Here is a 22,786-nt window from a genome sequence, read left to right on the forward strand (position 1 = left end):
CCAGCTTTGGCAGGACCATGCTGGAACCCGAAAGATAGCTTGACTTAAAAACCAGTGCTATCAACTACAGATAAAAGCACCTACTTTATGTTAATATGATCCATGTTCTCTTTACAATACAACACCCACTTCTTCTGTGAAAGGTCTTACCTTCCCTGTGGCAGTAAAATATTATTTACGCCTCCTAATTTGACATTTATTTTTAAGCAAAGGTTAGACAGAGTTTGCGGTGTCGTTCTCTGTACGTTTTTCATCTGAACACACTGCGTAGCCATTCCCAGCACAGTGTCGCCAACACGCTTCACCTCCGCTGCAAAGCAAAGGCAAAACAAAAAGCATTTGCGTATTGCCAATCAAAAGACGAAGGAGACATTAATTCAGTGATGAATACCTATTCCTAGAGTTTTAGCAAAGTGGTCATTTAAGCTTTTTTTTTTTTTTTAAAGTAAAAAACAATAAAGAACTCCAGTCTCCAAGCAAACCTCCTCCTCTCTGTTCGGAGTAACTTCTACCCACTGACAGTATAGTAACCGGGTCCTATATATAACTAAAAGTATTTTTTATTTAATTTAACTATGGATTATTTTAAATTATGCTAATTGTAATTTCAGAGGTTTTGTGTTTCATCATCAGCACAGAAGAAACTTTGGCTAGTGAAGTCAGGTAATAAGAAAACGTTAGGACGAGCCGTTATTTTGTCATTTAACACTGGACATTTGCATTTAATAATGCAAACTTAATAAAGGTGCTAAGTAATATTCAACCAACCCATGAACGTCATCCTTCCAGTTTATCAGTTCATTCGCTTTAAACCTGACTTGCATAAAAAGCAGACGGTTCAGCAAAGGATGGCCCGTAAAAACTCTAAAAGGAAATCATGAAGAGTTTTGCTCTTCAAAGGTTTCAATAAATCCTATCGTTAACAATAAAACTGAGACTGCAGACTCTGAGAGTGCCATAATCTTACTTTTTGGAAAAAAAGAAATTTAGACTCCAACAGAATTAAAGCAACACTGCCCTCAGAGAAGACACAATCCCCCTTTGGCATCACCTGAGGGAAAGAGGCTCTTTGAGGAGCAGGGTAAGAGAAGGAGAAAAAGCAAAACTGGGTGTATAGGAAGCCCAAGAGCATGGAAGTGCACGGGAAGAAGAGAGAGAGACGATTAGATGGGGCAGGGAGAACCGTACCTGAGGCCAGTAACTAAGAGGGCGGATGAGAGTGATACCACCTCCTCTCAGTGGTTAAGGAGAGGAAGGAGTCCCCTTGTAATGCCAAGCAGGAAAAGTGAGTTTGCATTGGATTTCTATTAACAAATTGGAAACGAGCAACTTCCTTTAAAGGAAATAAAAATGCAAATGAAAAGGTTATCGTTTTGCTCAAGGCTCCTTTTTCACTCTGCCTCTCTTTTTACTTGATGCCAGATAATCTGAAGGAACAGCTAGGAGCCTATTTTTGCTAAATTAAATCGATGAGAGAGAGGTATGGGACAGGAAGGAGGAAAGCAAATCTGCAGCTGCTTGTTCGATCTGAGCCATTAGCCACGTGAGAGCCCTTGAAGCTATGGGAGAAAAAAGATGAAGTAGGTGAATCTGCAATTACGCAGAGTAAATAAGTGAGGAAAGGAGGAAGGCAGGATAGGAAAGGAGCAGTCCTGTGTACAGGAAAAGCTAGTTAAAAAAACAAAATCCACGGTTTGCCTGAAGCATATTAAAACTATACCTATGTGCTCTGTAAAATGTACAAATTATTGATCTGTTTCTAAAACAGTGTAACATCACCGAGTTTTAACCTGTGAAACTGTAGGCATTCGTGTCCTCACAACCCAAGAGTTAAAAATAAGAAGAACAGGAAAAATCCACTGGCAGAAACTTCCACTTCATGCAAGTTTTTGCCAAAGGTTGAGTTGGCAAAGTTGTTTTTAAAAGCTACACGTAGTTTTTGAGCTCATGGCTTGTTCAGTCACTTGGAGCTTTAAGCACACAACTTAACTGTAAGTACATTTTAAACCACTGAAAATTTGTTTTAAATAGTTTTACAAAAGGCCTCAATTTTAGCTTTCTCAGAAACAAAATGTATCGCGAACAAGGTGCATGCAAAAGAGCAAATCAAAAGGAGAAAATAACGAAGCAAATTTAAATGAAAAATGATGAAACAAATTACGGTATTAATTTGAAACATCACGCAGCACAATAGGAGGAATGAAAGTGACGCACAGCCCATTTCTACACGGCATGTACACAATTAAACCAGAATTAACTTCTGTCATTCAGATACTTCACAAAAATACATGAAATTGTGACCGATGCGTGCATACGCTCGTGACTTGCACATACTGACCGTAGACTGGCGTTTTCCCCGGCAAAATTACGACAACGAGCTGCAGCCCAGTATAAGTGTTTTTCAGGTGCCTGAACATGGGTTCCACGCTGTCGGCTCCCTGGGCGTATTTACAGAAGCAAGGTTGCCCCTGGATTGGCATTCCCGCATCTCTTGAAATCTTCCTCAGCTGTTCTGTGAAGGACCTAAAGGACATACACACATTAGACTTTTAGGTGGCGAAAAGCATCTCGATTTTGTGCTCATTTCTAATCGAATAATCCTGTTAAATTTAAAAAGTTTTGTTGTTTGTTTGCTGGTTTTTGTACAAACAACAACAACAAAAAAATCAGTGTTCACCTTGAGCGTATCTCTAATTAAATGGATGTCCCTACTCGGGGCCTGAAGGAAAAACTGAGGAAGATAAGCAAGCACGTTACATAAATAACACTGTTAATAAAAACTTCACTTGCAAAAGCAAGCAAACTACTCCATCCCATTAGCTCTGCCTATAGGAGACACAGTAAGAGCTGCTTTTCACAAAACACACTACAGCAACACCACGTTGAATAGCCAGCTCTACAATACTTAGGGTTTATCACTGTAAAAACGGCAGGAGTTTGTTCTTCGTTTGCTAAGGAGAATGACCAACAAAAGTCATTAGCAATTGCGTCTCAGTGAATTGAGCAAACAGTGGTAACACTGCACAAGAAAAAACTGCTGGATATCGGAGGAAGGGTGTATCCTGGAGGTGTGCAAGACAAACCTTCTCCAGGACGGTGCCAAAACAAGGCACCCTTTGTTGGAACCGGTCAGAACTGGAGACAATCTGATTTTGTCAGAGGCTTTTACCAGTGAAGAGGCCCCCGTCAAGGCCTCTGGTAGCAAGGCCTGCTGCCCTGCAGCCTGCCTCCATCTTCTTCTAAGGTTGTAGCGTTTGGCTATCTTTCCCTTCGAGAGGATACCAAGAAGTTTTCCAGTGTGCCTATTTTAAACAAGACAACTGAAAGCACTTAAGTGTAGGAGTCTAGGGCCCTATGAAGTATACTGAGTCTAGAAAGCAGCTTCAAATTTAGGGCACTTCCGAGTCAGTTGCCTGCAGTCAATGGTGCACGCGTACTCCATAAATACCAGCCTGATAACCAAAGGCCATGTCTAGATTAGCACGTAGTGAGGTGCCACAGAGCAGATGTGTGGAGTGGAGAACTTGGCACTGAACCATTACCCACGCTGTACGTGTTTCTGGGATTTTCCCTCAGAGCGGGTGTAGCTGGGTGCAGTGGGCTAAATCTCCATTAGTGGCTGATGCACATCCTCTAGTTGAGTTTCATCCAAAAGAAACCCAGAGCGCGCACTCGGGTTGCTCCTGGATGCAGATCGTGGCTTGGCAAGTGGCGACCGGTAGAAGATTGTCTTCAGATACGCACTCCCAAACCGAACTAAAACACTAGCACAGATGCATCCAGAGAGGTCCTTCTTCGGCACTTGGCTTTACTACCAGAGCTTTGATTGATAGCTAGGTGATCCTTGGTAGCAGTGGTTAACTGACGTCAACGTTGACAAAGATGTTCTATTACTTCGGAGCAGATGTCCCCATAGCTGCCTGAGAAGTTGTGCATCTTCACAGAAGGGTGCCAGCTAACACAGTCCTACTCACTTAGAGGATGTGAAGTTTTAGTTTCTTCTATAGCCTGTGTTATTTTCACAGATTGTAACAGAATGTGAGTCTCAGCCCTGCAGCTTGTGACTTCTTGTAGAAAACAGGCATGTTACACATCTTCCCTGGCAGAACAGGCATTCACCACCACTATGAGCAGAAATAGTCAGTAGCAGGATATCCAAGTCTAAAACACTTCAAGTTTGGAACCTGAGTTTATACGAGTCTAACCACAAGCACGGTGTCTAATAGGAACGGTTATCACACTGCTCCCAACAGTTAAAACCAAATGATTTTGAAGACTTTTAGGCATTTTGGAAGCATTTACTCTGAGATGAGAACTAGACAGCTCGACAGCAGCTGACTTCCAACTTGCCTCACAAGAGGCAACAAGGTGGGACTGGACGCACACAGATTCCCAGTATGAAAGAACTTCCTTTCAAAATGAGGACAAACGTCATCTAAACTGAAATCAAATTGCTTCAGCTCACTATGTTGCTGGCTTCTGCCTATTCCTCCCATCGGCTTTACACCTCAGAACTGACCAACTTCTCCTAAGCAGCGCTGGACTTAAAGAGAACGTGTCCCTAACAACAAGGGCAAGAAATGAAAGGTAAGATTTCTACTGTTTCATCACCGCTTGTTAGGGAAACGTTTCCCAACAATTTGGCAAATTATCAAAAGGGACATTGTTATGGTAATGCTATCGTTACGGATAATAACTGCCTTGCATTCCCCTGAAAAAGAGCAGTTGAGCAAGCTCCAAGAGCTGCACCTGCCTATGCACAAAGGGAAAACGACTGTGTGCCAAAGAATCAGACAATCCATCTAACATAGGCAGGCACACTTTCCGTAACCTAGAGAACAGTAGGTGTCACTTTTAACAATAGTGTTCCATTCATTTGTGGGAGAGGAAAAAAAAAAGAGAGAGAAACCAAATTTGAAAATTGAATTTCATTCATACACTCGAGGTCAACAAAACAAACTGCTCTTGCCAATCTTGTAAATACACTAATTTATACATTACTGTACCTCTAGGCGACGGAAAATTTGAGACCAAAATTTGATTGCTTTACATTAAAGTTTACCTTTTAAATAAGTTCAGCACAGATAGTTTTTTTCCGGTTATGAAGAACATACTTAAATTGAGACATAAGACACACATGCTAGCTTTCAGTATTGACAAATACTTAGTGATAAACACTGTTCATTTTACCAGTTCAATAGTCCCCACTGTTCTTTATTCATCTTTAACTCTATGCTAAGACTTCATTGGGGTAGGAAACTTGCCATACAGTATAAGCTGGTTCTGATCTTGAGGATTTCACGAAACTATGAGGCTAACATCGAAATTGTATTGGCATGGTTCAAAACATGAAGTTCAATACCCATGACACCGAACGCACAGCTAGAACATCTAAAGCAGTATTACAGACATATTTCCTTAAGTTAAACAATTTAAAAAAATATACAGAAGTGCAAAGTATGACACTTCCATACATAATCAATAAGTAATAAAATTATCTTCTTAGGAAACACACTTACTTAAGATGAACTTCAGTGCATTGGCGTTGGGGAGCAAAGCATGCAATTGCCCAAACCTTTATTTCAATTCCAGTGTGAAACTGCTTATTCCTCATGTCCCAGACACCTTGAACTGGTGTGGCAATTGCTTTATTCTGGAAGTAGAAAGAAAAAAAACACCTAATGCAGAAAACGATTCACGCTAACAAAAACCAGTTGCTCCACTCTAACTAGCAGACTATTAATAGTCTCAGCTCTTTCTCTATCGTTCAGATATCTATCCTATCATGTAAAGATCAATCTATCACTGCAACAAGATAGCCTGTCTATCTGGTGAAAAAGAAAGCTTAGGGTGATCGCATGCTCATTTTTACTGTTGATGAATTTCTTTGGTTATGTAAGTCAGCAGCAGGTAGAAATTACGTATAGTTAGTAAATCAGAGATTCACAACTGGTAAATAATAGGAATGCACATTTCTACAGTGACTTCACAACTGCTCAGTGAACTTCTCAAGAATTAATTTAGCTTCCCGACACTTTAGTGACTTAATTCAAGTGTTATCAATATTTTACACGTCAGTAAATAGAGACAAATAGTGGTTCGAGGTCACTTAGAAAAAAAAGTGAAAGAGCTGACAAAAGATGGCTGGTTATTGAACTTTGGCCCGTGCAACACTTTTTCTCCTATCAAGTAGACATTACTGTGATGGATTATCTAGAGGATAAGGGATAGAATAAGACGACTAAAGTGAGTCTGCTGATGTTAATTACCTTAATAAGTATTAGTACCCAGCAGATGTTTTTACACAAGTTACTGCAGTGTCTGCCCTTCATTTATCAGCAAAGGCTAAAACGTATGGGAATTTTTCAGGACACAAATTTGCTAATTCATTTTGTAAGGAGCTGTATTGGCTGACAGCAGTACCTCCCCCACCCGGACTTGTCACCATTTATCTGCCTTTACGCTTTTGCTCCCCCTTTTCTGCTGCCAGAATAGTTCATGTGAGCGCTCCCCCTAATCAGGATCAGGCAAAGGCAGCTGGGTTAACTAACTTGTCAGGGAAGGAAGGTTTGAGCTAATCTGTCTGGTTTTGACAGAAGAACATTATGGAGAAGGCTCAAGATACCCTCCCATGGCAGATTTACAGGAGTAACAGACTGACTTGTGCCTGGGAACAGAACTATTTTCAGCTGCAGCACTTAATTTACATGCTGTTCATCAGAAGTCTCCACAAGTTAATGCATCATGGACATTAAGACCTTCTCTCTTGCAGAAAAAGACATATCATGTAAGGGATAAAAAATAAAATCAAAAGATACATTATACAATTGTTAAAAAAAAAAATCCTGCTTCTCAAACTTTTTTGAAAAAGTAGTAGCAAGGGCATGTCAAACAGAGGCCACCTGACAGGCCATTTTAAAGGAAAAAACCCATGAAATACTCCAACAGGAAGGGGTGGCTCTGGAGAGTAACATGCTGATAGAGCTAATACCTTAAGAGAGTTGTCCTGAACAGAGTTGCTCCCTGCAGAGCTCTCAAAAACCAACGAGAAGTTCAGGAAGAAGATTTCAGAGTTAAGGGAGGCAAAAATAAATAACAACGATAGACTCTGTCTGTTCTTTTCTACACGCACTGATTTGAACTATGATTTGCAATTTTCTCCTTATAAAACACACCAAAAAAACAGTGCATGAGAGGAAAATATGACTTACACCTTTAAATCAACTGTAGAGGAAAATAGGTATTTTTGCCCTAGCTTTTCTTTTAAAAATAACGAGGCAACGGGAGAAGGAGCATATCACATGCAACATGGCCGTTAAGTTTAAGGATTAAAAAAAAAAAATTAAGTGTTAAACATTACAGCAATCATGACTTTATCCCATTACACCCAACATGTCATTTAGAGTAACCATATTACAGAAGCTACCACCCCTGGTAATCAAAGCAATCACAGACTGCACAGTACTGATTTAACATACCCTGCCTCCGTAGAGGATTGAGGGAGGCTGTAGGACTCTACCAGTCACATCAGTCATCTCATCTTTGACCATTATTCCAAATTCGCGAACATAAGGGTCAGTATTAAAACTTGCACTCCGCATCTGAAATTAAAAGGAATGAGATACTGCATGCAGAAAAAAAGCCCTTTTCATGAGATCTAAAACGTTCACAGATAACCGTACTCAAGCACATACGGGTAACGCCAAGCATTCAGAGCCTCTGTTAATTCCGCTTGGATACTTGCCTTAAAATTGAAGTAAAGCACCGAAAGGACATTTGAAAACCCTTTGTGAGTGTTTACTTTTCTGAGACGAACAGAGAAAGTCTTATAAAAAACAGAAACATTACCTGTGTGCAGTTGTACAAACTACTTGATATCTTCTAGAGGTAAGAGAAAAACTAAGTTTGCTACCACGCGTTGCTCTCATCGCTTACAGAACACTTACCAATTTGCTAATCTCTTCTTGGCGGTCAGGTGCTGATCTGGCAGTTGCCCGAATCATAGTGGAAGTTTGATTGTCCGTCAGTTTCTTTATGCATCTTTGTCCTGCCACTATGTTGCACACCTAAAACAGCCCCACAAAAGGTAAGGTAAAAAACAAAACGCAGCTGTTATTCTTTTCCTGCTTATTTGCACTATTTTTAGAGCTGGCTACTCACAAAGCACAATTTGTCACAAAATTGTTAGCCTTTTTTCTCTGCCTCCTCCCAACCTCCTTCCCACGAGATGTAATATTATATCAAAGTTTACTTGCCTCAAGAGGAAGGTACGTGTGTTTCTGCTCCTGTCCGACTTGTAAACATGGAAGGTGAGGATAGCGTAGAACTAACTTGTGCCTGTCCTTAAAATACTGAGCTACAGTGCATTCAACTGTTTGTCCATTCTCCTGCTGAAGTGGGAATCTATTGGAAGTCAAATGCGAAAAATAAGCCGTCACTTTGCGTAAAACTTTCCCAGGCTTGCTCAATACACTTCTTGGCACAAGTTAAGTTTGCTAGAAATTCAGCTGGAAATTAAATGACCTCAGTATACTTTTATAATTAAGATTCCATGTAATATCATGTGTCTTAATAGTATCCCAGTAGGCTATTTCTCTAATCTCATGACACCTGAAGCTATAACATAAGTTCCCAAGGAATGGGGGTGCCTTAGATAACATTTTCTGATTTTTTGTGATACTCGGTCCTATATTTTATGATATGCCATGCACAGAATACAGTCATTCCAGAATAAGATTCAAAAAATCCATTCAACTTTGAAGTTATCTGTAAGTCTCTGGTTAGTCATAAAAATATACAGATGTCTTGCGGTGCGGGGGGAAGGAATGGACTGGTAGTAAGCAAGATTAAGAACCAGATCCCAACTGACATCAATTTCCTGCTCACCAATTCTGGAAAACATTACGCTACCAACAGCCCTTTCTGTTCTTCCAATGTTGAAGAAATTCATAAAGAAAAAAAATAAACAGGTAGCAAGTCTAAGACGAAGGGATCTGTTGAAATGACATGTTGTTCTGTTTTATTCTATAAAGGACTTCAAGAACACCAAAACTGGGACATTACTCTGAGGTATATTTTAAATATACTGACCAAATAAAGCATCATTTTGCAAGACAGGCTTGCATGCAAGATATCCCTCCAGCATGAGATTAAATATATGTTTAAAAAGAAGCAAAATATTTTACGTTTGGTGACTTGCTGGTCGTCTGGTGACATTGCACACTCTGTACTTTCTTTTCATTTGTCCACAGTGTGTTATCTCCACCTTTAGACCTAAAAATTAGAAAACACGTATCACCGTTTCTTCAAAATCATGGTGTCTGCCCTCTTTGTTACTAAACAAGATTACTCAATCTGTACGGTAAAGCTAAACTGCGAGACCTCCAACTGCTGCAACCAACCCTGACCTAACGAACTTGAAAACAAAAAATACCTATAAGACTCTGGGCACCCTGCAGAATGAGGCAGCTGGGCTGTATTTCTACTGAAGACTACCAGCTGCCGCAATCCCCACTTGCACAGAAGCCAAGCCCACCTGAAAGCCAACAGCTTTTCAGAGAGGCTAACCAAAAGAAGAGTGGAATTGTCCCCACTCTGCACATCCCCAAAAAAAGAGATTCTCCACCCCAAAACAACACAACACAGCTAGCTATACAGAAAAGTTTCTCACTTACCACTACCCTCTAAACATCACCTTGAATACTGCATTTGCATTTGTATTACTTTCATATTCAGACAAAAATAGAAGTGGGTGGACCATGAACGAGAGGAAGTTGAATGTAGGGGGCTATGAAAGAAAGGGCTGTACATATAAATTCCTTATATAGCTGCACATACGTATAAGTTCATGCTGCTGCTGAGTAAGAGTGCATATCTAAGCTCTCTGCTAAAGGCACCAATAACTTGCCAAACAACATACAAATCTTTCCACGTTATTTGTCAGGGCTCCAGGTGCCAACTATTTGGAAAGCTTCAGTAAATAAAAAAGTTGTCATGAATACCTCTGAAGCCAGTAGCATGATACTTCCATTAAAGATAAAACTGTTACCTCAGTATACATTAATTTATGATTCGCTTTGCTCAAAATCTCACATGACTATTTCTTACCTGAAGACTGAAAACCCTCACGGAAAAAAAAAAATGACAATAATACCTGGCAATTCGGTGCCCAGTTATGATGTCTGTCAAACATTTATGAGCAGTACAATCCCATCATAAAACACACGACAATAAAAAGGGGAGGATTTCTTTATACCTGTATTGCAAACTTTTAGTGGGGCAAATATGTGTTCTCAAAACGATTTTGTGGACGTTTGTGGAAACGGGGAATATTTAAAGTTGCCTTCGCTGCAAGACAGATTAGTGGAGTTTGTTGCTCTCTTCTAACTTTCCTTCTGACGAGCGTATCTTGCCTGACCGCCCTAAAGGCTTACTTGGCTTGCTAAGTAGGGGCTTCAATAATCCACTCAGGCTCATGATGTAGTCACCCTTCTCAGGTATATAAGGGCACCAAGAGGGATGCTTACGTCACAAGCCTACATCATCTCATCAGGTACAAGACAGGCAAGCAGAGGAAGGACCTTGACTTCTCAGAAGACAACTTACGAGTAAGGATTCTGCAAACACAAACAGTAGTACTCCCTCCTCTTACTTTTTGATTCAGTCATTATGTATTAGAATAACTGTAATTTTCCTCCAGGAAAATGTAGGCATGAAATATACTTAAGTACGGAAACATGTATCGCCAAATTATTAGCAAAATCTGGCACGTGAAAATCTTAAAATCAGCAGTAACTGGAAACATTTAAGTCCAGGTAATTAAAAAAAAAAAAGGAATGAAATTGTGGCTTTTACAAACATTCTGCAATCATTGGATTACAACCTAGACTTTCTTTTCACTATTGAATCAGGATTGGCACTACTGACTTATGTTGCAAAACTGGAAAACCAGTATGAAACTTTTGCATTTGTAACCGACTTTTATTTACTTTAGAAATGGGGGGGGGGGGGGGAGGGGGTTACTTTAAAAAGAGTTAGAGAGCTACAGTAAATAACACCTTTAAATACCGGGATGGATAGCAATATTCAAGTGGGAAGAAAAAAAATTTGTTTAAAGGAGACTGACATAGTAAGAGATGCTGCTCTATATACTATAAGAGAAAAAATCTGAGCAGTTTGCACTGAGATATTCTCAGATGTCAGCGTGCAGAGCTAACTTTGTCATAATGCTCGATCAAACGCCTGGGTGGAGGTGAGGCATGAAGAAACTGAGGTATGTCAAGAGAACATACAGTTAAAGGAGGAGAAGCTTGCACAATCACAAGCCAGTAGCTAATCTCAGTACAATAAATTACTACCCATCTGCTAGGAAGCTTTAGTTCATCTCAACACTTAAAGTAAAATGCATCATCCTCATGGTTTCACTGAAGCACTTTCATTAAAGGCAAAGCTAATTAAAATTACCCTATATTTGCCATAGGCTAAAAGCACACGAATATTATCATTACCACAGATTCTCTAATACGTGCTAACTTATTCATGTGCATACCTGAGCTCTAAGCGTGCATGGCTTCAATAAAAATAAGTATGTTCACTTAATATTTTATACTTATGATTAACCAAGTATGAAGCCACATATTTATCTTAACTGATGCAACTTTGCTTATAACCACAAAGTAACTCAGTAAATTTACAGAGCTCAAGCCATGACACAGTAGGAAAAAGACAGGTATAGGCTTAAATATAAAATTCATTAGTAGAGTTCTGAAAGTCTTGGCATATATCCAAGTAATAAAAGGAGTCTTCTTAGTTTTGCTCAAAAGCGTATGTTCAGTGTGCACTGTGATAATCTGTCTCCCAGCAAGAAATCAACCGCAACAGAAAGACTTTTGAACATGTGGTTTTCATATATCATCACTCAGAATAAAAGCATTTTTATATTATTCGATTATTACCTTTTATTTCTTTGGTAAACTTTACCCTTTGGGAATCTGTCAGAGGTTTCTGTTGTTCTTCAATACTTTTGAAGTCCAAAACTTCACATACAAATTCGATAACTGGCTGTGCTTTGTAAAATGCGGTCGCAGATACTACAGACAAATGCACGTACATTCAAGTTACATTACAGTAACAACGAGGAAATTGTTCAGAAACACAACAAACAGGATTAAATGTTTAGCTTTTCATTGAAAGAGAAAGGAGGAGGAAGAAAGAATTTATAAAGGACCTACCATCAATATTTAACATCATTTTCCATAATGAAGGTCTGACTGATTGATGAAACCCAAACCAAACTTCTCTGCCACCACCTAATGGATTTGAGCACCCTTCCGATGCTGTAAAAAAAGATCGTCCCACAGGCGTATATCTGGAATAAAGAAAATGAATGCATTAGCTAAAGAGGCCAATCATGAAGGAAAAGGAAAAAAACTTCAGCAATACAACAATAACTAATACAAATTCCTACTCGAAAACACAGAAACGTCAGTGTTTCCTATTATAAATGACCTGAAACTCTCATCAGGACTCAGGTTTTACCTCTCAATTCCAGTTAGTTACAGTGAGAAGTTACCTAGTACTCATGACTGTCTGGGTTTTTTACCCATTATCAATATACCCCATTAACACACCCACTTACACAAACCAAAAACTTCACAACGTTCTTTGTGCTCTGTTGAAACAAACTCAGCTACGGCTCAGTAAGAAAATACTTAAGCATCTCTAATATTAAAAACAACAGTCTAATAATCTCACCCTTTATTTGCAAATAGCTTCCTCCGAAATCCATGGAAACTTTGCCTGAGTAAAAGACTGATCTAACAAACATTTTAAATGCATCTTTCATCTTGGCATTTTAGTATTACACGTTTAATGTAAAACTAATCAAAACCAGTGCTAATATTTTTCTCTGAGCAAAGATGTGTGACTAACCAGTATGGACCGTTTTCTCTGTTCTAAAAGCTGACTCAAGTACCTTCTTTTATCCTCCCATTAGGGATAAATTCAACTTAATATAGGGATATTTAAAGATATTTACATAAATTTAATGCTCAGTTTCTCTATTTAGTCCTCTCTATTTACTCCTCTTTAAAACAGGAAAGTTCAGCCTTATTAAGCTTTGTCCTTTACTTTCCAGCTGACTTTAATTTGAACAGCGTTCTTGAGTGAGTTGTTTCATGGCAGCAGAATTTATGGAGCCTGGTGTCTCCTGGGTTTGACTGCAAATGCTGTGGATCCCACTTGCTTGGAAAAGAACATTTTCAAGAGTTTTCTATAAAAATAGCTATACCAGGTGAGATCAATGCCTAATGCCTGTCTAGCTCAGTATCCTCTATACCAAATTGGCTATAAACATCTGCCCAGGAAAACGTAAGAACAGGGTAATAATGTTTGAAACCAGCCTTACACGTCTCCCAGCCTCCAACTACTTTCAACTTGAGGGGCATTCCTCTTTTAAGACTACAGGGGAATGAGGTATGGGTGAGATGGAAGAGCTCTCCCTCGATCTGACCATACAAATATGGGACGATGCTGAAGATCAGCAAGGAAAGGGACTCGTGTCCACGCTGGAGGCTACTAGTTTCACCCGAAGAGCAGAAAAGCAGCAGTACTGCTTCTCGCCTGAGCACACAAGATCTACTATTATTGCGCTTGATCTATCAAAGTGCATGCTACGTAAAATAGCCGCTGAAGCGGTATGAGCAGTAAGGCAATTTTTCTAAACAACGTCAAGGTCTTCCCCTCACCTCATGGAAGGCAAGTGCCTCATGACTACATCCAGTGCCTGGATGGTCTCAAATGGGACACTTGGCAGCCGACCAGAAAGAGCATCATGTAAAGCCTGCAAACTCACACAGGACATCCACTTTATAGCCACCTTAAATATTCTGTCCTTCCCTTCTCCTGGCAGCGTGACCTCCAACTCCACCTGCAACAATGCCAAACAACAAACCAAGATGATTCTTTCCATTTAAAGGGAAAAATGAAAGGGGCTTAGAAGGGATCATAAATTCCTCTGAATATCAACTCTAAAGCATGGGACAGGACACAAAGCAATGCTGAAGAAACAACATACATAAGGCTCTTTTTACAGCTCGGGTTTTCCAAAGGCGTAATTCAGAAAACCAGCATACTTCCCAACTTGCATCTACTTCCCTCATTAAGGCAAGGTACCTTTTGGAAGCGCTTGCGTATCACCACGAAGGTCTCAGTGAAAAATCGGAAAACCCGAATTCAGATATCTAACGCATACCGATGTGTCAACGCGCACAACGTCAACTTCTGCATGTGCAAAATAAAACGTGGGCTGTCATTACCTGCCAAAATTCATGAACTTCAGACCTTCTCTCTCTAGAGCACTAGACAGAGTACCTTTCACATACTGTGAATATAGTTCAAACGAGCAGTAACAATCCAGAAAGAGGTCAAAAAAAAAAAAAAAAAAGAAATAACTATTACTTCTGAATGCCAAAGAATAAACGATGGCTCAAGTACCAGCAATAGTAACATGCAAGAAACAAGCTTGTTATGCTCTGTTTTAATTTTTTTTGCCCAAAACATTGACAAACTGTATTATTTTAAATTACTGCAGCTGTGGTGCATTTTTATAATGCTGATTTTCTCCCTTTTTATTAACACAAAGAACGTCCGAAAACAGACGTTCTTTAACTAAAATTAAGGCTTGTTTGAAATGATGAGAACTTCTGGGAAGGACTACAAGAAACAACCAGATCAGAATAGCCTTTGTGTTGGATATAAACAAAAACACTTGATTTTCCTGTCCTAAGGAGCTTACAATTTAAATACAAAAGGCATCCACTTCACAGACAAACTGTAATTAGTGCGGTAGTGAAAACAATATATGGGTAACAGGGAGCTAATATATGCAATCATCTGGTCTTTTGTGACAGTTAACTGGTTCACTCACAGGAAAAAAAAAAAGTTAAAATAAAACACAAATAATAAGCTGTCCTATAAGCCAAAAACTTAGTTGACAACTTAGACTAGACAGTTAAAATTAATATTACAGCCTCATCGCTCCTCTTGCACAAACATTATTTGCCGGAAGAGTCGTGCAGAGGAAGGGAAACGATGGAAAAGGGAGCCTGTAATTGCTGGGTCGCTGGCTTGAATCTGGCCCAGAACGTTAATCCTACCAAAGAGCAATGCAAACAAAGGTACAGGTTTTCAGATGACACAGGTTGGAAGCTTTTTATGAAGTCTTTTGCTGCTATGCCGTGAAAAGGTCTGCACCCTACATGCAACTTAGAGGATGGAAAATTCTTTTCACACCTGAATTATGTTTTTTTTTTTTTTTTTTAAACTCCTCTCCTGCTGCAAATCAACTTGCACCATTTTTATTGCTCCTGACACCGCTGAATACATAACTTGGCTGATTATTACTGACTTTGGTACCATTAATTTAAACAAGGACTTTTTTGTCTTTTTTTTTTTTCCCCTCCCTCCAGGTTTCAATTTACGAAGCTCCTTACCCACGATGGAATGGAAACAGATAAAGAACTGGACTACTTGTGTTGCAGTAACTGTGTATCCCTGGTGGAAATAAAAGACACAGGATTGAAGAGTTTGTATTCCAGTTGGCGGAGTGCAAACTTGCGTCCGATCCGCTCCCCTGATTCTTAATTTTAAAAGTAGATATGCCAGAATTAGGAAACTACTTTACCCTTTTCGGCGACAAAAATACACTCTACCATAACACATATAGGTACTCAGCTATCTTAGACAAATCTATCAGTAAACTATCAGAGTAAGTCGGGAGCCAAGTACCTACTACGTTTCGGGAGCCAAATACCTACTACGTTTAGCATAGCTGTAACAGTGAATTTACACTGGCAAATTCGGACGAAACTGATATTGCTGAGTCTAAATCCATTTAAAAATAACCGAATCGGAGTCACTCTTGATGTACGTAAGGTTTAAAACCAACTTCCGAGGTTTTCTTCCCCTAATATCTCACGTGAATGACTTGCTTTTTAAGAGTTTAAGTTATACTGAGTCCATTAAAAAAAAAAAAAAAAACAGTAACACATTAGGACCAAAAGTGACTCCATAATCCACATTCATAAGACGACTACATATACTTTTATGCTTCGAAGTGCTGCAAATCAGAATTTAAGTCTGGCAATCATTCGTGATTTATCCCACTCTACATTTTTAAGGGCAAACAAGCACATTTAAGTTTCAGAGAATAAGCAAAATTAAAAAAAAAAAAGAAAAGAAAAAAGAAAAGTAATTTTAAATGGGAGTCTTTCCCATTTCACTTTACTATTAGGAATAAATAGCAATGTATATAGCAACTTCCTACAGTTGCACCAGGAACAACCTGTCCCAAAGGAAAAAGCGTTCCACCGCAGCCACTAACCAATTGCTGCTGCAGCAATGACTAAGCTGCAACTCAGTTAATACCATTTTGCAAGTCTGGAAGTAAATGAAAGGGACGTTACTGTATACCCACGCAAAAAGTCACTGAATGACTAAAAAGACTAGGGGTGACTTACTCACAGGAGTCAGCGTGTATCAGGAGTTAAGAACAGTGCTCGATACAAGGAATTTCTGCATTCTGCTCCCAGCTCGCGCAAAGCCCGGCCACGCAGTTCTGGGGAATTCGGTACTTCAGTTGCCTTTCTATAAAGATCCGTGCCTCGCTACATGACTACGTAGTCATGTTTACAGCGTATGAAGTACCTTCTGTCCAGTAACCTGAGAGATTTTTCTTTTCTATAGATTCAGAGGAAAATAGATGCATACCTTCCAATCAAATATTGGGGTGCTTACCTCCCACGCACTGGCCTGGAAACCTCAAGCTCAGGATTTATGAAAGAGGTCTACTTCTACCACTTACACAGTCATCGGTATTATTTCCGTATTGCACGTGGACAAAGTCAAGGAGAATAAGTAACACAGCTGGGGCCATACACTGGATTAACAGACTGCCCTCAGGACAAGACTTCCCTTCTCAAAGGGAACAGAAATAATATGTCTGTATCAGCCTCCCGCGCAGTCTTTCAGCATCAAATTCACATAAAACACTTTGAATTAGTTACATGCATTTTTTTTTTAATTAAAGACTCTTTAAGATGTATTAGCTGTTCTTGAATCTTGCTAGGTAAGAAAACATTCCAGATTAAGTTAAAATTTAGTTCTAGCTTTTAATTTTAAAAGCACAGTTCAGGCAAATACAGACGCAATATAGCAGGTTCATTAAAAGCCACAGGTAAAGCGAGCTAAGCTTGCTCTTAGAAGCTACAAGCAAAGACAGTGTCCTATATATAACTTTTACACACTCAGAAAAAAGGAAAAAACTAAGAAAATATTCTGGTAATATTTATGTATTTCGTATTTGCCCTGAAGGGTCTAAAGAAACAAAGGAAGGAAGGTATAAGTAGGTAAGATAATCATGAAGGCCAAGAAGATGAAAAGTGTTTATGTAAGAGAAAAAGTTATAAAAGACAGTTCTGCAACTGTCAGCAAGGACGAAAAAAAAAAAAACAAACAACCCTGAACCACCACCCCTGACCATAGACGAGGATAGAGTACAGAAGTGCAAGAGTAACAGGAGGAAGACACCAGCAATTTGGGTATCAGCGTTCTGTTTAGGATCAGTTCTTCCACTATCGACGCGCTGCAGGTAAATCAAGGTCTGTTCCTGTTTAGATTAAGGATCACATATTAATCGTTTATATGTTCAATCTTTCCAATAGGATCATAGATGCAATGAGCTGTACAGCACACTTGCTACTTTTGCTATACAGATAACTATATATATATATAAAATATATATTTTCTGCCCTGGAGGAAAGTCCTCTAGCTGATGTGAAAAGGAGTGGGGGGGGATGAGAGTTTATTCAACTGAGCCTAAATGTGAGCCAGTTACGTAGATGACAACTGAAGCCATCTTGCGCTCATCTCCACCAAAAACAGTCTCCCCAGTGAGATTCATACCAAGGGCCCTTTGCAAATTACCATTCCTCATGCTACACAGTTCTGTCCCACTCGAAAGCAATTAACAAAAGTTAACCTTTTCAAAGAGTAGGTTACAACATTTATCTTCACGCGCACAGAGGAATTGAGGCTTCAAACGTATTTCCAATATAATCACCTTAAGTTTACTTCTCATTTTAAGGTATTTTCCGTACTTTGACTAAAAGTAATACTCACTAGTTTGGAGTCAACTTCTCAACGTTAACCCTGGGAAAGGCAGGCAGGAAATTTTGAGAAAGCTACCCGCTATGTCTTGTTTTAGTAGCTCCTTTCAGGCTTTACAGTAAGTGACAGATTAAACTCGGCTCCTGTACAGTTGGCCAAGAAGAAAGCCACGTGAACGGCAAATTTAGCAGCAAGATAACCACTTTTTTCCTCACGACATACTGTCACTACACTTCATTTTTACCATGTATATTTATGGACTTCACAATTCAAAATATCAAGGGTAGAGGCCTATTCAGTAAGTGGTTACTCAGATAACAACCATACAGAATCATATAGGTTGGAGGTCACCTGCTCCAACCCCCGATCAAAGAAGGGTCAACGTGCATTTCATGAAGTGTCAACAGATCCGGAATTAACTTGATCCAAGTCTCTTTATTCTCCATAGGTTTTCATTTTTCTTTTAGTGACTTATAGTCGCTCATACACAACTTGGACAATGTTATAGTTAAAAACTAATTCCACGTGTGTCAAGACGACTTGGTTGGGCCCCCAGTAGATACTCAACAGATATCATTCCAGCTATGGTGAGTACCTCAGAACCTCACTCGTCAAATCTGTAGGAATCGGGATACTATATATTAGTAAACTAAAAGAGTGAAAGCAAAAACACTTTTCATCTCCAGTAATCTTAAATGCTTCCTTTAGAGTTTTCCTAGATATTAGTTGATTAGTTGAAAAATACTTCAGACTGGAGCAGAGACTGGCCTTTACTGCTCCACACTCACTCAAAACCAGAGAACATTCACGGGAAAAGCAAGGGTTATACGTTACGTACATCAGAGTAAGAACTAGAGGAAGGTAGAATTATTAACAACGTCAAGCATACGGAACGGAGAAGAACACTAACATCTAGCTTATAACACACTGTCACTGAATTTTGGAAGACCTGGGCTCTATTTCCAACTTGATCATATAAGCAAGTTTGCACATTTCTCCGTATTTCTCTTTCCCCTTATGTCTCATTTCTGTTGCCTACTCTGGTTGTAACCAATTTCTATAGGACAGGACCCTCTTTCACTGTAATTGCACATGCCTTTCCTTGCACCCACAGCAGAAGGCTACAGTGGCCTCCAGGAATTACTATGATTCCATGAATAATGAGAATGACCTATATCGTGAAGTGTTTCTCATCTATACAAAAAGACCACAGAAAACTCAATCTGGTATTAGACCACAGAAGTGCAGAATCAATTATTTTATAGAGTTTGTGTGTTAGCATGTTTTAACACAGTACTTTCCGCTTAATAATTCACCTATGGGTACAGATGTGTTTTAAAACTACAACTACAGGGACTGAAGGTGTCAGTGCCCCCAGAACAGAGCAAAGCAGAACACGTGAGTGCTCCTCAGCTGCTCCAGTGCTAAGCTAGCAGTCGTAGTAACCAAAACAGTTTGAGCTAACTTGGCTCTCTCATGACAAATGATTAGGGAAGAGGTACACGTTCCATTTTGCCAAGTGAGCACTGGAGGAGTCTCTTCCAACTACTGGATAGTGAGTATCAGCTTACAGTAGACTTTGACAAGATTAATGAGCTGATAAAACAGCCTGCTGCTGCTAAGAAGGGTGCTTCCTCTCCCAACTCCTACTGTGTTTTCACCTTCCCTCTAGCACCAGTATGGAGCTTGTCTCCATCCCTTCTCGGGCAACTGATCCAGCTCACCAAACCAGCAGAAAACTATGTGAGCGCAGAGAAAGAGATGGAGGAAAGAGGGGATATGGAAAGGGAAGCAACCTTTTTGATGGCAACAAGCTCATACTTCCGTTCAGCCTCTCTCGTCAAACCGCCTCCTGATTAAGGTGATACCTTAGATCAGCAGAACACATTTAGGCCAAAACCATACAATTAGTTGCTATCAGTTGCTGGAAAGGCTCTGCAAATATTACATTATCATCTCCAAGTAGAAACTTTTTTTTTTTTTTAAAAACTTACTTTATCTCTCCCAATGGGAAGCGGCATGGCTGTATAAAGATTTTTTCTTCCATCAAACACTGGTTTGCGATCCCCAAAAATCTGTGTTTTAAAGTGCTGAACCATATGCTCCACTATTTCTCTGGAAATACAAAAATAATGTTAGTTCAAATTTTTTGGTTTTGATGTTAAGTAGCAAATGAATACCAGCGCGGACGTTTATGAGTATGGGCATAAACCCCCCCCCACCCCCCCCAAAACATTAGTTGGTAAATGAAAGAATTGTCCACTGTTGGGCATTAGAGGCAAGATTTGTATGACTGATTTGATTTAACCCAGCCTTTTCACAGACTGAACTGGTTTCTCAAAGCAGCTGCTTTCAGCTATTTCAGACTGAAACTTTTATTCACCTTTTCCATGATACGCTTGAACTGGAATGTGAACAACCCCTGCTATCTCATCCCTAGAACTAGAGCTTCATAGTATTCTCCTGGGGCTTCTCCTTCCCTACCCTACAGTCCTTTTTGCATGTCACTAGAGGATCATGGACCAAAAGATCAGAGGACTGAGAACCTTTTAAAGAAACACTATCAAAGTTTCCTTCACCGTGTTTCACTAGCACAACGTTCCCCTGATGACAGTGATACGCAAGCTTTTCTGCATCGCATTCAGAAAGAACGCTTTTAACTCTAATTTCTTCCCATAGCTGAAACACCAGCATTCACCAGGTACCACGCATACCAAAAACACATATTTGTTTAGGCGTGGCTGGAATCAGGTTCTGTGCTTTAGCATGATGTAACCATTCACAAAGTTCTCATCAAACTGCAATGTTTATTTACAAGCTGGCCCTGCAAAGTGGTTGACTAGCAGGTTAGTGGCCTACTGGAATAATAACAGCCTTTGATGCCAAAGGTCTTTGGTTTAAATATCCCAAACAGACATCCTTCAGGCTATCTGTAGCATACGGCTGTAAAATTTGAAATACATCTTCTAGGCAGCGAGTTGCAGACCACCGATTTGAAATACATCGGCGGGCTGCAACTCGCTGCCTAGAAGATCCTAAAGACATGGCTTGCGGCAAAAGGGCATTAAAAATTTAAACAGACAAGGAAAGGAAAGCCACAGCAAGCTGTTTCTTCAGGACTGTTGTTAACTAGCTTGTAGTTGACACTACTCTATAGACCTTGACTTGAAAAAGTAACTAACCAAGCATACAGTCAGATATTATAGTGATGTGTGCAGCTGCAAAAATCTGAGATGAAACTCTGAATTCACACATTGTAAAGAATGAAGATTGTTTTAACGGATAACTTCTTTGCTACGCCCCAAGGCTTTTTAAAACAAGACGAGACCACTAAAAGAAACTCGTTTGACCTCTGGTGAAGCCTGAATAAAACTTGGTCCAATAATTTCTGCCCCAGGTCTGCACGACCATTTGACTGAACGAGTACATAATTTGGAGGGTGGGAGGAGGGAGATATTTTTGACCTTAGGTTAAAGACTGAGCAATGGAAAATCCATTATCTTAGTAGCTAAATCATTCCGATCGCAAACCACCGGGTACAAAAACGAGCACTTCTTTTGAATTAAGGTTTGCAAGTTTCAGATTGTACTTAGCAATGGTGCTTCTCAGCTGTGGGTGGAGCTTAATGGAAAGTGAATTATTTTCTCCCTTTGAAGTTTACCAATACTCTAACTTCAGCCCTTTGGGACTACTTTTCTACTGAGACTTTTACATACACCCCAAGAATCCAAGACTACTGACTGCCAGCAGAGTACATTTTGATCCCTTGGGAGTCCTAGCTATCCTCATGATTTAAACGGAGGACATCCATGGTGCCAAACCAAACATCATACTGGTTCTTGCTTTACTTTGGATCCAAACGTATCAAGACACACGATTCTGAAAGAGAAGGAAAGGAAGGTAGGGGAGCGCACAGACATAGTCTCTCCATGAACTGTCCATATAGCAAAGGACCTTTCTTCCTTCAAATGCTTATGCCCTTGTACCTCCCTTTCTGGTAGACTACAGAGCCATACTAGTGCTCCGAGGCACTAACAGACACCAGTACTAACAGAGTTAGTTTCACTAGCAGACACCAGTACTAACAGAGTTAGTTTTTCCAGGCTCTGATAACATACTACACTACGAATTAAGTCTTTTATTACTACTTGCAAATACCATTTAAAGAACAATTTCTTAAAGAAGGCCTCAGTTAAATAAAACTGATAGCTGCCAAGACCCGGGCGGCTAGGTCGGAAGAGGTTTGGGCCTTACCCACCCTGAGTATCAAACTACCAAGACAGATCGGGACTTTCTGTGACACATGAAAAAAAATCAGCAGGATTGTATTCATTTGGCACATAGCTGAGACAGTGTGCCAATGCGTCCTCCAGTCGTGCTCTAACTCATGTCTCATCACTGTGGAACGTGCATGGATAACAGACACATCTCTGCACTGTATCCACACAGCCATAGTCATAATGGCATAATAAGTCTTAGAATAAAATTGAGGAACAAAACTGGGGCAGACAAAGGAGAGGTGTAAAAGAATGAAGATCTCTCTCTATTGCTTGTAGATGCTCCAACATACAAAGTAATGATAAAAACTATTTATTATAAATACATGTATGAATTATATAAG

The 22,786-nt window shown here is 39.7% G+C and overlaps 1 protein-coding gene across 9 annotated transcripts in view; it reads right to left on the bottom strand.

Annotated features, from left to right (window-relative positions):
• Positions 1–22,786, bottom strand: part of AGO2 (argonaute RISC catalytic component 2) — a 61,740-nt gene that overhangs the window by 16,580 nt on the left and 22,374 nt on the right. For 3 of the 9 annotated variants that reach the window (XM_068933429.1, XM_068933428.1, XM_068933432.1), the window contains 10 exons: positions 20,160–20,280; positions 12,231–12,367; positions 11,955–12,089; positions 9,186–9,273; positions 8,256–8,403; positions 7,947–8,066; positions 7,479–7,601; positions 5,520–5,653; positions 2,339–2,523; positions 151–310 (listed from right to left, as the gene is read on the bottom strand). In XM_068933429.1, coding sequence (XP_068789530.1) covers positions 151–310; positions 2,339–2,523; positions 5,520–5,653; positions 7,479–7,601; positions 7,947–8,066; positions 8,256–8,403; positions 9,186–9,273; positions 11,955–12,089; positions 12,231–12,367; positions 20,160–20,212 — 1,283 coding nt within the window. In that variant the 5' untranslated portion in view covers positions 20,213–20,280. Of the gene's footprint in view, positions 1–150; positions 311–2,338; positions 2,524–5,519; positions 5,654–7,478; positions 7,602–7,946; positions 8,067–8,255; positions 8,404–9,185; positions 9,274–11,954; positions 12,090–12,230; positions 12,368–13,745; positions 13,931–20,159; positions 20,281–21,826; positions 21,846–21,881; positions 21,899–22,786 lie in introns of those variants that run through there. The other 6 variants (XM_068933425.1, XM_068933427.1, XM_068933424.1 and 3 more) reach the window with 4 other exon arrangements.

This window comes from Struthio camelus, chromosome 2 (genome assembly GCF_040807025.1).
Source record: "Struthio camelus isolate bStrCam1 chromosome 2, bStrCam1.hap1, whole genome shotgun sequence".
NCBI lineage: Eukaryota > Metazoa > Chordata > Aves > Struthioniformes > Struthionidae > Struthio > Struthio camelus.